The sequence below is a fragment of the Sphaeramia orbicularis genome, chromosome 4 (genome assembly GCF_902148855.1).
Source record: "Sphaeramia orbicularis chromosome 4, fSphaOr1.1, whole genome shotgun sequence".
In the NCBI taxonomy this organism is placed as follows: Eukaryota; Metazoa; Chordata; class Actinopteri; order Kurtiformes; family Apogonidae; genus Sphaeramia; species Sphaeramia orbicularis.
This window is the reverse complement of record NC_043960.1, coordinates 30,297,458-30,311,204: the sequence shown is the minus strand read 5'-3', so window position 1 is coordinate 30,311,204 and position 13,747 is coordinate 30,297,458. Positions and strand designations below refer to the sequence as shown.

At 36.9% G+C, this 13,747-nt stretch overlaps 1 protein-coding gene across 1 annotated transcript; it reads right to left on the bottom strand.

Moving 5' to 3' along the window:
- Window positions 1–12: 12 nt before the first annotated feature.
- rad54l (RAD54 like) lies at window positions 13–13,381 on the bottom strand. Its single transcript, XM_030132461.1, has 18 exons — window positions 13,171–13,381; window positions 12,978–13,070; window positions 11,707–11,817; window positions 11,563–11,623; window positions 11,334–11,469; window positions 11,107–11,176; window positions 10,010–10,298; window positions 8,968–9,092; window positions 8,733–8,883; window positions 8,517–8,643; window positions 7,425–7,499; window positions 7,146–7,276; window positions 6,837–6,947; window positions 5,493–5,616; window positions 5,322–5,400; window positions 5,065–5,244; window positions 3,509–3,672; window positions 13–273 (listed from the first exon to the last, which is right to left on the bottom strand). Exons 1-18 carry the CDS (start codon window positions 13,171–13,173, stop codon window positions 72–74), a joined length of 2,232 nt encoding a protein of 743 aa, XP_029988321.1. The 5' UTR covers window positions 13,174–13,381; the 3' UTR covers window positions 13–71.
- Between the last annotated feature and the right edge of the window lie 366 nt (window positions 13,382–13,747).

Here is a 13,747-nt window from a genome sequence, read left to right as displayed (position 1 = left end):
AGAAACAGACAGATGTTTAATAACAAATAAATATGAGTACAATATATACACGATGTGCTGCCTTCCTCTGTCTATACTATTCCTCTCTGGTCCTCGTGTGAGCGCTGGTGGAAGACGAAGCTGACAGCAGCGTCCCAGGACGATTTCAGCACCTGGTCCCTGAGGCCCTTCTTATCGAAGCAGTGGTTCCACTGGGAGAGGTCGCTGGTACAGTCTGAGTCGTCTGCAGGAGGCCGAACCTCTCTACCATTCACACAACGGCGGCAGCGAAACCTGGAAACACCACAAGAGGGAGCAAGAGAGTCTTCAACATAGAGCTGAAATAATCTAAATCAAACCCTCAGTCATTCACAAATACGTCAGGGTTCCTACAGGTTTCTACAACTTAAATTAAGACTTTTTAAGATCTTTTTAAGAGTACTTAGAACAGAATTTAATGCTCATTTCACAGCCTGTTTCACATACTGGCAAAAATTCATGACACCTAGAATTTAGGAAAATGTATTGATTTACTCCAATGCCTTGACTCCCATTGTTCCAGGTCATTTCTCACCGTGAGCTGCAAAGTTAGCCAAAATTGGTTCCTAATTTCATTATAAATCGTCAGGTTGGAACAGGTGGAACTGAGTAGACCAATGTTACTTTCTTTGCATCTTGGACATTTCACAGACACATTTAAACACAATACAGCCAACATGTTTATGGCAACATAACTTAAGACCTACCATATCAAATTTAAAACCTTTTTAAGACTTTTTTAAGGTATTAAATGCAGATTTGTAGATTCAAGACTTTTAAGACTTTTTAAGACCCTGCAGGAACCCTGGTATGTAATAAGACATTAGTGTGTTAGGACAATCCACACTGTCCCACAAGACTGTTTCAAAGATTTTCCAACCTGAAACATAAACCATGATCTTGAAATTTATTTTTTATTTTTGAAGAGGCAAATAAAACTAAATCTGTCCTGGTTATACAGGGTTACTACAGGTTTCTACAAGTTAAATTTAAGACTTTTTAAGACTACTTAGAATAGAAGTTAATGCTCATTTCACAGCCTATTTCACATACTGGCAAAACTTTGCGACTCCTAGAATTTCGGAAAATATATTGATTTACTCCAATGCCTTGATTCCCACTGTTTCTTGTCATTTCTCACTGAGGGCTGCAAAGTTAGTGATACTTGGTTCCTAATTTCATTTTAAATTGTCGGGTTGAAATGGGTGGAACTGAGTAGACCAACGTCACTTTCTTTGCATCTTGGACATTTCACAGACACATTAAACACAGTACAACCAACAAGTTTACGGCAACATAACTTAAGACCTACCATACCAAATTTCATACCTTTTAAAAACTTTTATAAGGTATTAAATGCAGATTTATACATTCAAGACTTTTTAAGACCCCACAGGAACCCTGGTATATCATTTTGAGACCCAGCAATGCGTTTTTGTCCTCTGTAGGGGACAAGAAATTCACAGCTTTACTTTAACCCTTTCATGCATAGCGGTCACTACAGTGGACAGTTATTCTAAACTGTTGTATATTTATGGGTTTTGTTGTTTTAGTTCCATATCAGCCAATATAGTGGACACGTATGCATCATCTCATCCACTGCAATTCATACCATTACTGTAACTTTGCTGTTCTTGATAAACCTGATCTGCACTAACAAGTGTAAATCAGTTGTTAATTGTTAGACTTTTTTTCTTTTTTGCATATTATCTCCATGAAGTGAGTAATAACTAGCATTACAATATGTTAAAATGTGAGAAAACATCAGACTAGCAGTATTAAAAATGTTTTTATTTCATTGTTTTCATATCACTTTCTGATATTGGAATTTAAACACGTTTCTTACTTCAAAAATTTAATGCACGAACATTTTTGTAACTCCATGAAAAAAAAAAGAAAAAAAAAAACTTGATTGCATTGTTTTTTTCATGTCCAAGGAGGAATAAAAACATTCAAGAAAAAAAAATTGACAAGGGTTTTCATAATTCATGCATGAAAGGGTTAAAGAAAAAACAAACAAACGAAAAAAAACACTGTCCACTACAAAGGGCATTCCATAAAAAATATGCAGTTTCCCATCAAGACAGTTATTTAATGTAAAATAAAGCCAAACCTTTTATGGGTCTTAGGAGGATATAGCAACAACAACCAGAAAAATATTGTTAAATCCCTAAGATAACATCAGGATTTCTTATCATACAGTATCAAGTTTGACCTCAATCAGCTGAATTAATAAGTTTTAATTTTGTCCAGTTTGTGCTCCAGTTTTGTGTGAGATAAATACAAGTATTACACAAGTCATGTGTCATATTTTTAGACCATTTCCTCATACAGAAGAATGATAAATGGCTTATTAAAGCAATTGTATTTCACAGTATTAGATCATGGGTTGTTTATAACATTAATGTTGCTACGTAGATCAGTTATAGTGAAATAAGGTCTTAGTGATTAAAGGCTCAACATGTGACATTTGTTCATACTATGGACATGATGTGTGTTTTAGCCTGTTCATTCTGTCCTACATCCATTTAAAAGCCTGTAAACTGATTCCTATGTGGTTATCACAAACAACCACCCAACACAACACAGACACAAGTAACCGATGCATGAATCTTACACTTAGGACCATTTAAGACAGAATTACAGTAAGTCAATGAGCTGCTGGTGGCTTCAGGTGCCAAACACGCTGGTGATCTTTTATATTATTATGAGCAGGGTAAAAAGATATTAACAGTTCATTATGAGACCGTGGTCAAGTAATTAATGGGAATCGCAGACATTTTCCATGGAAAACTCCTGAATTCATGACAGTCACTGACTCCTGTACTGCCTTAGTCAGTTTAGATGGTTCAATAAACAACTATTACAAAACTGAGGTTTGGACTCAAACTAAACAAAGGGACTGTACCTCAACAGTCCTACTCTGTGACATGCTCTTCCTTTGGACATCAGACTTTTGGAATCAGGAAGTTTTAAGAACTTCTGTATAATGACTTGGTGTGATTATACTGTATGTTTTGGTTTTGTTGTTTACAGAACAACAAAATAACTTTCATGCCCAACTTTGGTTGTATTATCACTTCTGGTTTTTCTGTTTTATTCTCATGCATTTTCTTTGTCTTTCGTAATTCTTACGACAATAAAAGTACGCTTTCATTCCACTATATTCTGTACCACTGAACCACTTTGTAACTATGCCTAAGAACAGCGCTATATAGTTATAGGTCTAAAAAAATAGAGCTGTCATTTTAGCATGAAAAGTGAAAAACAACAGCTGAAGAGTTGATCAGTGTAACCCACCATTTCAAGACAGGACGTCAGTATTTAGCTACAACAGCTGTGTAGCGTGTTAATGGGCTTTAGACAAGCTGTTTCTGTCACGGCTCATATTGTAGTACACAACCAACAGGCACACAAATCTGTAGTTCCAACAACAAACTGAGCAGAGTGATCAGTGTGAAACAACTGGTGAGTGTAAATCATGACTTACTTGTCATGCGTGTCACTCGTAGTCTCCTCGTTGAGAGTGAAGAGTTCTCGGAGTTCCCCCAGAGAGAAGTGACGCTCCACATCCTGCTCCTCGTCCACCACACAGCTGCTCAGGGCTTTCTTATGGGCCTGTCTCTGTAGGATCTTCTCCTCTATGGTCCCCGTCTGTCAGCACAGAAACAGACGAACAATACAGATTCTCATATGCTGTTATAATTTACTGCATTTTTAGAACAGAAATATAACAAATGCCTTTAAGGATATTAAGATGAATAACACACAATGAAAACCTAAAATAGACATCATGTAGCAGCAGGGGCACCCACAACTGACAGGGGCCCTAGAAAATAGTAGAACATTAGTCAGTTTTAATGAACATTATTATTATCATCATTACCGTCATTAAAAGACTGTTTGTTTCACAAGGCACTAATAACCATATTTGTTCTTTGCAGTAGTTTTTTTTTTTGGCAAAAAAATAATAAAATCCAGTCAGCCTCTAACCCCCATCTCCCCCCTCCTTATTTCATGATATGGTTTGGTCCAGGTGCCAGCGCTCCTGGCTGATGTTAGTAAATATATGTACTTCCATCCAAAAAGCAAAACTATGTTTTATTTATATTTTTATATATAAAAAAATCTGCTGCTCCAGAGCTCCTGACTTGCCAGTAAATTAAAAGTTTTGGCTTTATTCCATTAAATAACTGTCCTGTTTGGAAACAGCATGATGCAGCCGGTTTTTCAGATAATTTTTTTTCTTTTTTTTATGAAATGTCCTTTGCAGTGGACAGCATGTTGTGCTGTTCTTTGTTGTTGTTTTTTTTAAAGTAAACCTATGAAATTCTTGTCCTCTACAGATGACAAAAATGCATTGCTGGGTCTCAAGAGGGAAAATATGCTTCCATCCAAAAAGTAAAACTATACTTTATTTAGATTTGTCTATCAATAAGTATGAAAAATATCTACTGTTATCATAAAAAAAAAAAATATTAAAATGTTAAAGATGGCTTGCACTTTTCTCATCAATCTTAATCTTTATATAGCACTTTTTTGGTCACTCAAAGCGCTTTACGTTATTGACCCATTTTTCATTCGCTCTCACATTCTCCCTCTGGTGGTGGCAAACTACATCTGTAGCCACAGTTGCCCTGGGGCAGACTGACAGAAGCGTGGCTGCCAATTCGCACCAATGACCCCTACGACCACCACCAAACATTCATACGCATTCATACACCAGTGTGGGTAACAGCACTGGAGGCAAGGAGGGTGGTGTGTCTTGCCCAAGGACACAATGGACTGACTAGGACAGAGCGGGATTTGAACCGCCAATCCTTCGGTTATTGAACGACCCACTCTACCATCTGAGCCATGGCCGCCCCAATCTTGCATGAAATGGTAAACTGTATTGTAAGCAGAATATTGATCTCTGTCTTCACAGTGTTACATTTCTAGGGTTTACATGGTTTTCATCATTGAAGTGGTGAGGGTCCAATCCCTGATGACACCCTGTGTAGCAGTAATCAACTGGGTAAAGTCTTATCACTGTGTGACACTCACAGAGAGCAGTCTGTAGATGTAACATGTCTTCTTCTGTCCGTCTCTCCACACTCGTGCCATTGCCTGCTCATCATTGGCTGGATTCCAGTCAGGATCAAACATCACCAAACGATTAGCACCAATCAGATTCAGACCACATCCACCAGCCTTGCTGCTCAGCATGAAGATGAACTCTGGATTCTGTTAAAACAAGACACAAACATGTTACACCACTGCTCCTTAACATTCATTGCATTAATCCGATGTTTCCCACTCACAGATGGACTGTTGAATCTCTCCACTATCTTTGCCCGTTTCTTGATCGACATTGTACCATCCAGTCGAACATAAAGGTATCTGCAAAACGACCCGCACAAGGGTTACTGCACAAATGACGTAATAAATTCATGAACACACACATATTACTGTGGGAGTTTGACAAACAGCACCTTCTAGATCTGCACAGCTTCTCAAAGAGGTCCAGTGTTTGAGTGTAGTTGGAGACCAGCACTACCTTGTCACTGGATGTGCTTCTCGTCATCGCCAGAATATAGTCAAGAACCAGCATTTTTCCTGGATCGCAGAAAAAGACTATTAGCTACTAGATGTGAACAATGCACTCTTGATTTTGAATCGGCTTGAGTGATTTATTCCGAACATGCAATGAAATTTAACACATATGTGAACAAGTAAAACATAAATAATAATACAAAAGCCAACAATCAAGACAATCTTAGACAGGAAAAATAGCACAACAGATGTAGCTCGAGCTATGATTGAACTCTATTATTATTTTGTATTTTTATGTGTTTATTTGAAATATCCAGCATGTCATGAAATTTAGAGAAAGATCTGTGGAATGGGGTTGGTTAGGGTTAAGGGGCTATAAAATATGCAAGTGTTCTGTGTTGTTTTTCTTTTATCCTTAATTGTTTTAGGTATGACTGCCAATTGTAATGATGCACTTATGTATGCGTATACGTGTGTACATGTGTTTATACGTATATCTATTATTATTTATTTATTTTGTGAGTTATATCTTGGTTACTGTCTTCGCACATGTATGTGTGTATGTTTAAATTTCTTGTCTGCAGTGACAGACATATATTGATTTTGTGGTGGAAAAATTTACTTTTATATTTTATACTCTTTATATTTTATACTGTTAGTACATCTTCTTTTAATGCTGAGTCATTATTCATTATGTGTGATGTTTACCACTCTGTAACACCCCCAACCCAGGAACGGAGTTCTTGCCTTGAGTTAAAACCCAAACACCTAAATGTCTGAATGTGTAGATAGAGGATGGCGCCTGCACTCCAGATTGGATCCAAGCAAGGTTAGAGTGGAGAGGTCATCATGACCTCTTCACGGAGCAGAGAAGGAGTGGTATGATGTACGTAAAGAATGACATCATAGTTTGAGGGGGTTGGATTTGGTTCTATATAATCTTTAGTTTTCTCTTGTTTAATCAGACTTCACTTACAGAGTTTCTCTGTGATTGACTTCTCAATAAATGCATTTATTTATTTTAACTCTAACTTTCTCTCCTCCTCTTTGTGTGTGGGTTATCAGTTGAACATTTCCATAACAATTTGCACCTGCTTCCCAATATAAAAATAAAAACAGCACAATAGTTTCATTTACACGCTCAAAAAAGGGTGGGAAGAAGTGCAACTCTTTGCTCGGCAACATAACCTGAATGTAAGGAGAGTGGTTTATTGTACCACCTCATAAACAGGGAAGCACATAGAAAGCAAACAGTGTATGTTCATGTCAGTGACTGTAGTTACCAGACAACTGAGGTTCCACAGCCTTCGTGTTGTAGCCGGAAGGAAACAAATCCAACGCTCCCTCGAAACCCTCCTCACCCTCCACACACTTATCATAGATAAGAGCCGGGTCTGAGACACAGAACAGCGTTTAAGGTACTTCACATGTTCATTCTACATGTTGTACAAGACTAATCAGACATCCTTCATCATTGATCTGATATTAAAATTATACTGGAGTCAACCTTCCACGAGCTTCACATAAAAAAAGGGTGGTTTTGTGTGGGCAGCAGTGGAGTATCTGATCAGTTGTTCAGGTTTGGTACTTACGATTGCACAGTTTCTTAAGTGATGTAATGGAGGACAGGGAGGACACACTGATTTTGCCCTCCTGTAATGTCTCTATGGGTTTGGCCTGTCGCAGGAAGCGTTTATACAGCTCTGTCTGAAGGGGTGTTAGTCTGAAAGGACGCAAATACACACATTGAACAGGTCTTTACATGTGTGAAAAGTAGAATAAATAAAATGTGTAATATGATATAAACAATGAGTCTGAATACAGAAACTCCAATCAGATTCTATGCTTTCTATGCTTCAGGCTGAACACACCTGCAGCAGACGACCTGCTCAATCTTCACCGGCAGATACTTTGACAGGATGTCAGAGGTTCTCCTTATCAGACACCTGCTCAAACACAACAAGGCGTCTAAAGTAAAACCACAGTTTAATACAAACTTAACACTGTCATGTTCTCTGAAAACAACACATGATCAATGTATGATGCAAAGCAGGTAAATACTAAGATATGTGTGAAGGTGACATTTTCTACCCATTTCTCTGTAGGTTACCTGGTTTTTAATTTAACAAATGAGACTGACAGTAAAGTGAGTTAATTAGCTGTCCAGAAAACACACAAATAAATGCATGTCATTAAAATATGATGCAAAAACTCATTGTCATCAAGCTCAATCATGTTCAAGAGCACACAGGAATCCAAGAAATGAAAAGTGGTAAGTGGTTCACATATTTCTTGAATAAAGTAAAAAAAAAAAAAAATAGATAACTGACATTTCAAAAAAGCTTATTTCATTTTGCAAAAATAGTTTAAAAAAAATACAAGACACATTCATGTATATACTTCTATAGTTCTATTTATATTATTCAAATAGTTCTATAAGTTTATAAATAATATGAAGACAAAAATAATATAAATAATAAAGCTAAAAAAAATTGTCGACTCTTAAAGACAGGTCGACTATGCTTACTGTTCTGTCTATTTGACAAATCACATTCTTGTTCATCTCTAGTTTTAATAATTTCTGGTAATTATCAGATTAGTTAAAAGTCATTCACTAAAGATGACTGAATAATCAATAATTATACAAGTAAATGAAAGCCTGTTTAGAAAAATAATCTCAAAATCACTGAACCTATGAATTGTTTGTCCTATTTTGTAAATATAAAAGCAGCCTTCATTCAGCTGTGTATCAAGTCAATGATGTGAATGGTTGAAAAATGGGATTTCTCAATGGCATCCTCTCAAGCATTGTGGGAAAATGTTGATATTTGCTGCCAGGTTCCTGATTTGTATTTGCACATAAGCACAAGCAAATGCCTTCCTCAGTATTACAGCCCATTGCCTGTTTACCTGTCATAAAAACTGAGCACATAAAACACCATGGCTAAAATTCCTCTATTGACCTGTTGACGATGCTGATCAGCTCCTTGAGTTTCTCCTCTCCGGTTTGTCTGTCTTTATCACTGGCATCTGCGTCTCGACCTTTGAGGATGGGAAGCTCAAAGCGCTTTTTAAACTCCTGGGCTGTACCTGTCATCATGTGGAAACAGATACGATCCAGGGTCAGGAGACAGACATGGACAAAAATGATGCAGGTTTGTACATGTGCGGCTGCTTACCGAGGATCCCAGCATTAACAAAGTGGACAAGACTGAAGTATTCCAGCAGGTCGTTCTGGATTGGAGTGCCTGATATCAGTACTCTCCTCTGGGCACTCATGGCGTTCAGAGCCTGGTAAGTTTGGTTGTCAGAGTTCTTCAAACGATGACCCTACAGCAAACAGCTATTAATACTGTACCATCTAAACAGCAGTGTTTGGAAAGTCTGTGGTGTAATGGAAGACACAGAAAATACCTCATCACAGATAACAAGTCCAACTTTGCCTTTGTGCAGCACATGAGCATGCAGTCGAAATGTCTCATAGGATATGATGAGGATTGGAGTAGGTACCCTCAGACCGTGCTGAGAGATGAAGTTCACTAAGGTACAATAGAGAAAACCATAATTAATTACCAAACAGCTTCATCAGAGGATTAATTTCACAAGTAAAGTAAAACTTTTTACCAGTGCTTGTCTATACAGACCAGTCAAACAGAATAGGTACAAAAACACTAAAAGACAAAGAGTAAAAGCACATTTTACTTGGTGTTCATTAGGTTTTAGTTCAACAACCAAACTGTAGTTGGAAATCTTGCTTCCTGTCTCAGATCCTAAACCAAATACCTTGGATGAAACAATTAAAAAGATATTGCTGATTTGTTAAGCAAAGCCAAAACAACTATCATTCATGTGTGCCTTAGAAATTCAAGCCTCGCTGTCTAATAAACTACTGTATATAAATAACAATAAACTACAATGCAGGTCAATATAGAAGTAATAGTAGTACATAGTAGTAAACAATGAACCTGAAGAATCATGCAGTCTTGCAATAGTGTTATTTATGTGTATAGAAAATAATCCAAAGAGGAGCAGATGTGGGTCAAAGCAGCAGTCACCGTATGAGATATGAACATAACGTATGTATGACCCTCCTGCACATTACCAATGATCAGCCTGGAACCACAGTGAATACTAAACTCTATTCTGAACTAAAAAATATGATTAGCCTAGATTTTTTTCTTAAATTCTTTCTGAACAGTCTTGTGGATGGAAGTAATGTTCATTATTCATTTTTGGCTATTTGTTGGACCAATCAACTACTTTAGTGTCTTGCCTCAAAATGTCTTATACTCCAGTATGTCTTTTAGTCCAAGGTTTGGCCTTTAAACGTCTCCTTTTAGTCACAACAACAAATTAAAATGCAGCTTTTCTGTGTATAACCATAGTTGAAGTTGTCTTAATTCCTATCAGTCATTTCAGCGTATAAAAGCTGAGGTTCATTGGAGACAGTTTTTACCTAACTGTCTGTCTATCTCGTCCTTTGAACCTCCATCGATGGCCACTGGTGTCACTCGTCCTCCCAGCCACTTTCCCACCTCATTGTACCAATTACGAACCAAACTGGAAGGCGACACCACAATAGCTTTGTCTATCTCCGGTTTAGCATCAGGGCTTTGGCGTAACAGGGTCCACATGAGGGCGATGCACTGCAAAGTCTTTCCCAGACCCATCTCGTCGGCCATGATGCAGCCAAATGATCCTTGGATGCGTCTGCCCGTCACACAGTCCCACAGAAATTTCACCCCCTGAAAACAGGAAGTACGTCCAATTACTTCAAGTATCCTAGAGTTGACTGGACAGCATTAAAACAACCATAATGTGCTCATTCCTTTAGCCTTTTACAGGCTCACTGTGGAAGATTAGCAAAAGTTTGAGTTGGGGTCTGTTTTGTTCTGAGCATCCATGATAACATCCACAATATTCTCATTTCAATGTGGAGATTTCATCACTCGCTCGCTAGTCCTTCACTGCCTCTCTTCTACTCCTCTACTACCGCAACACTAAATACATATGCACTTCTACTATTTATACTCTTTCTGTGTATTTATACTTTTTTATGTAAGATAGCTTGTGATTGTGTGTTATCCCTTTTCATTTATTGGCCCTTTATCGGTCTTTTAAATAACTTTTTTTTTTTTACTATTATATTTATTGTACCCTTATCTCCTACCATTTTAATATACAGATGTAACTTTTTTTTTTTACTATTAATATTGTTCTTGCCTTTCGCTGCTGTAACCAGGCAGTTTCCCCAGTGTGGGATTAATAAAGGATTATTTTATCTAATCTGATTTTATCTTCACAGACTCCAATACAAACTTCCCATAAACACATGCAAATCTTCCACAAACCAAAAGGATATGGTGACAAGGAGCTTCTATTAATACTGTCTGGTTAAATTAAAATGCCTCTATTTATTATGTAAGGATATTTATATTCCACACCTGGGACTGTAAATCAAGTGGAGAATTTCAGATCCAGCCAGCTATTGACCTGATAAGTGTGAAATCTGGTGTTTTGTGTGTTAAGTTTAGGTGAAGAAAAATGGCTCACCTCTCTCTGATGGGGTCGCAGGATTTTCCCTAAGACTGGATCCACAACGACATGGACTGGTAGTTTCTCTCTGGACAAACATTAATAGTGCAACTATGAAGTCCTTCTTTTAAAGTGTGCAGAAATACAGTCAAGTGATGAACAAAATGAAAAATCTCAGCTGTTTCAGAGAGCATTAACAACATAAAACGCCTAATGGGATGTTGACATGGTCGTCGTCTACCTACTTGTCACTTTTGATGAGCTCATGAGCACTCAGAGTTGGAGGCTCATAAAGAACGAGTGCATCTTCTGCAAATGGATCGTGAAGCGCTTTCCTCACTCCGGCTCGCTTTAGACCAAGTGCCCTGATTCCCAGTGAACCTAAGTGGAATCCAAGATGAAAGCAGTTAAAGTTAACTGCTAAACACTTAGCTGTTGCACCAGACAGAAAGACAAGCCATAGTGAAATCGTACCTGTGTAATTTGGAATGGGAATTTTAAACGGCTTGGAGAGGATACTTCGAATAAATGCCTCCTGTGGAAATTATTTTAGAAAGTTATGTCATTGTATTATAATCAGTATTCACATACAGTGATGGTCAGACTCATCAGACTTACATGCTTTTCACCATCCATACATGTTGGGCGGTTGTTCAGCTGTGTCAGAGGCCTCCTGAACGGAGAAATATGACTTTCTCTCACCTCATTTGCACATTTTCTTCTCTTATCCTGGCAAAAAGCATTAAGGATGGTTTATTTGTAGTCACAAACACTGATGTTCACTCTTTAAATTAATCTGTTTTGCCTATGATGTGGCAATTATTTCAGTGTAATTCCATTAATCATCCAAAAAACCCCTGATGGGAGTCAAAGTTAATGTGCAAATAATGTCATTACCTTTCTCAAAAATATGAAAAAATGTATTCATGCCCTGTTGGGTCTGATGAAGATACTTGGAAATCCCTCAAGCTACAAGACAAAAAAAAAAATCTAAACCCTCATTTAACCGTTTCTAAATCATGCAGGTTGGAAAACCCTCCTGAAGTAGGTGCTTAGATTCAGTCTCTTTAGACAAAGTTAATGAGGTCAAAAAATCCTACCTAAATCAAAACAAAGCCAAATGGCTTTCATACATCTACTTGTTTAAAGGTTAGGATTATCTCAATCAATAAAGTTTAATCTTATCGCTGCTGTATATTAAACTATGCACAAGTGTATAAAGTACTTCAAATGAGCTTATCTTTATTCTTATTTTACACAGAACTCTAACAAAGAGTATACATAAAACAACGAACAACCATCATAACAAGTTGTGTTATTTCTTCTGGGGGAAAAAACTGTTTGTAATAGTCATCTGAACAAAAGAAAAACTTTCCAAAAGTTATACTAATATTAATATATGTAGTAAAGTTACAGTTGATTGTACATTGTGTTAAGATTTATGGGTTTGTTCTCGTCTTTATATAATGACAAGGATCATTTTGGTACACAAATTACTTTTAATGATAGAATTACCTACTTTTATGTAAGTAAATTCATAAAAAAAAAAAGACTGTGATTTTGTACTGTAATAGTTTTAGTGAATGAAATGGGAAAAAATATCTAAATTTAAATCAAATAAACCTTTACTCAAACACTTCGTGAAGAGAGGAATACCATTGGAAATTTGAACTATTTTTGAGAGACCTTTAATGAATCTAACAAAATTTAATATTTTCTGTAAGATTTGATAGATTTTTTAAAATAGTTAAAATCTATGCTATAACATCTAGTGTCACTTTGTTACTATATTTTATGTAACCAGTGATCATGTTTTTAATAGAAGACATTAAGAAACACCAGTTATTTAGAGGTGATAATATGTCAAATATAAAAGCTGATGTACTCACAGTTGTACATGTCCACTCTTCATCTCCACTGGAATCTCCTCCTCCTCCTCCTTGTTTCCGTTTTGCCACTTGACTGGGAGCAAGACTCCTTCTCTAGTGTAGAAAACCATTAGAATTCAGTAGTTTACTTTGTAGTGAAGGGGAAAACAGTCTGTACTTTCGTTTATATATATAAAAGTTTCTGTTTTCTCACCATTTTGTCGTTTCCTCTTCGTACATGATATTAAACCCTTTTCCTCTGTGTTGCTAAGGATTTGTCCTTGGTTACCTCGTTAATGACTCGGTCTGTTTTAATATAACAGCAGAGGTATTCATGTCTGAACTATTAACGACGAAACTATTGTTAATTCACCTGTGTGTCTGTGTGATATAATATATCGTTAGTTTTATAAGTCTTCACTGCAGTTCCTCTTCATTCTGCTCCGGTTGTTGTCAAAGTGCGCGCGTGAAACACTACGGCAAAGCAGAGAGGCCAAAAAGTGTCGTAAGTGACGTAAGTGTCTGTTTTATGAAAATCACAGTAGGATTAACAGATAATACACGTTTATGATGCTATATACATTACTAGATTAATAAATAAAGGAAACACAGATCTCACTCTTTGTAAGTGTCCATTTGTGTATTTTTATTGTCTAAAAAAATGTAAATTAAATTAAATTGTGAATGCAGTTTACCACCACCAGAGGGAGAATGTAAGAGCGAATGAATAATGGATCAATAATATAAAGCGCTTTGGGTGTCTAGAAAAGCGCTATATAAAATCCAGTCCA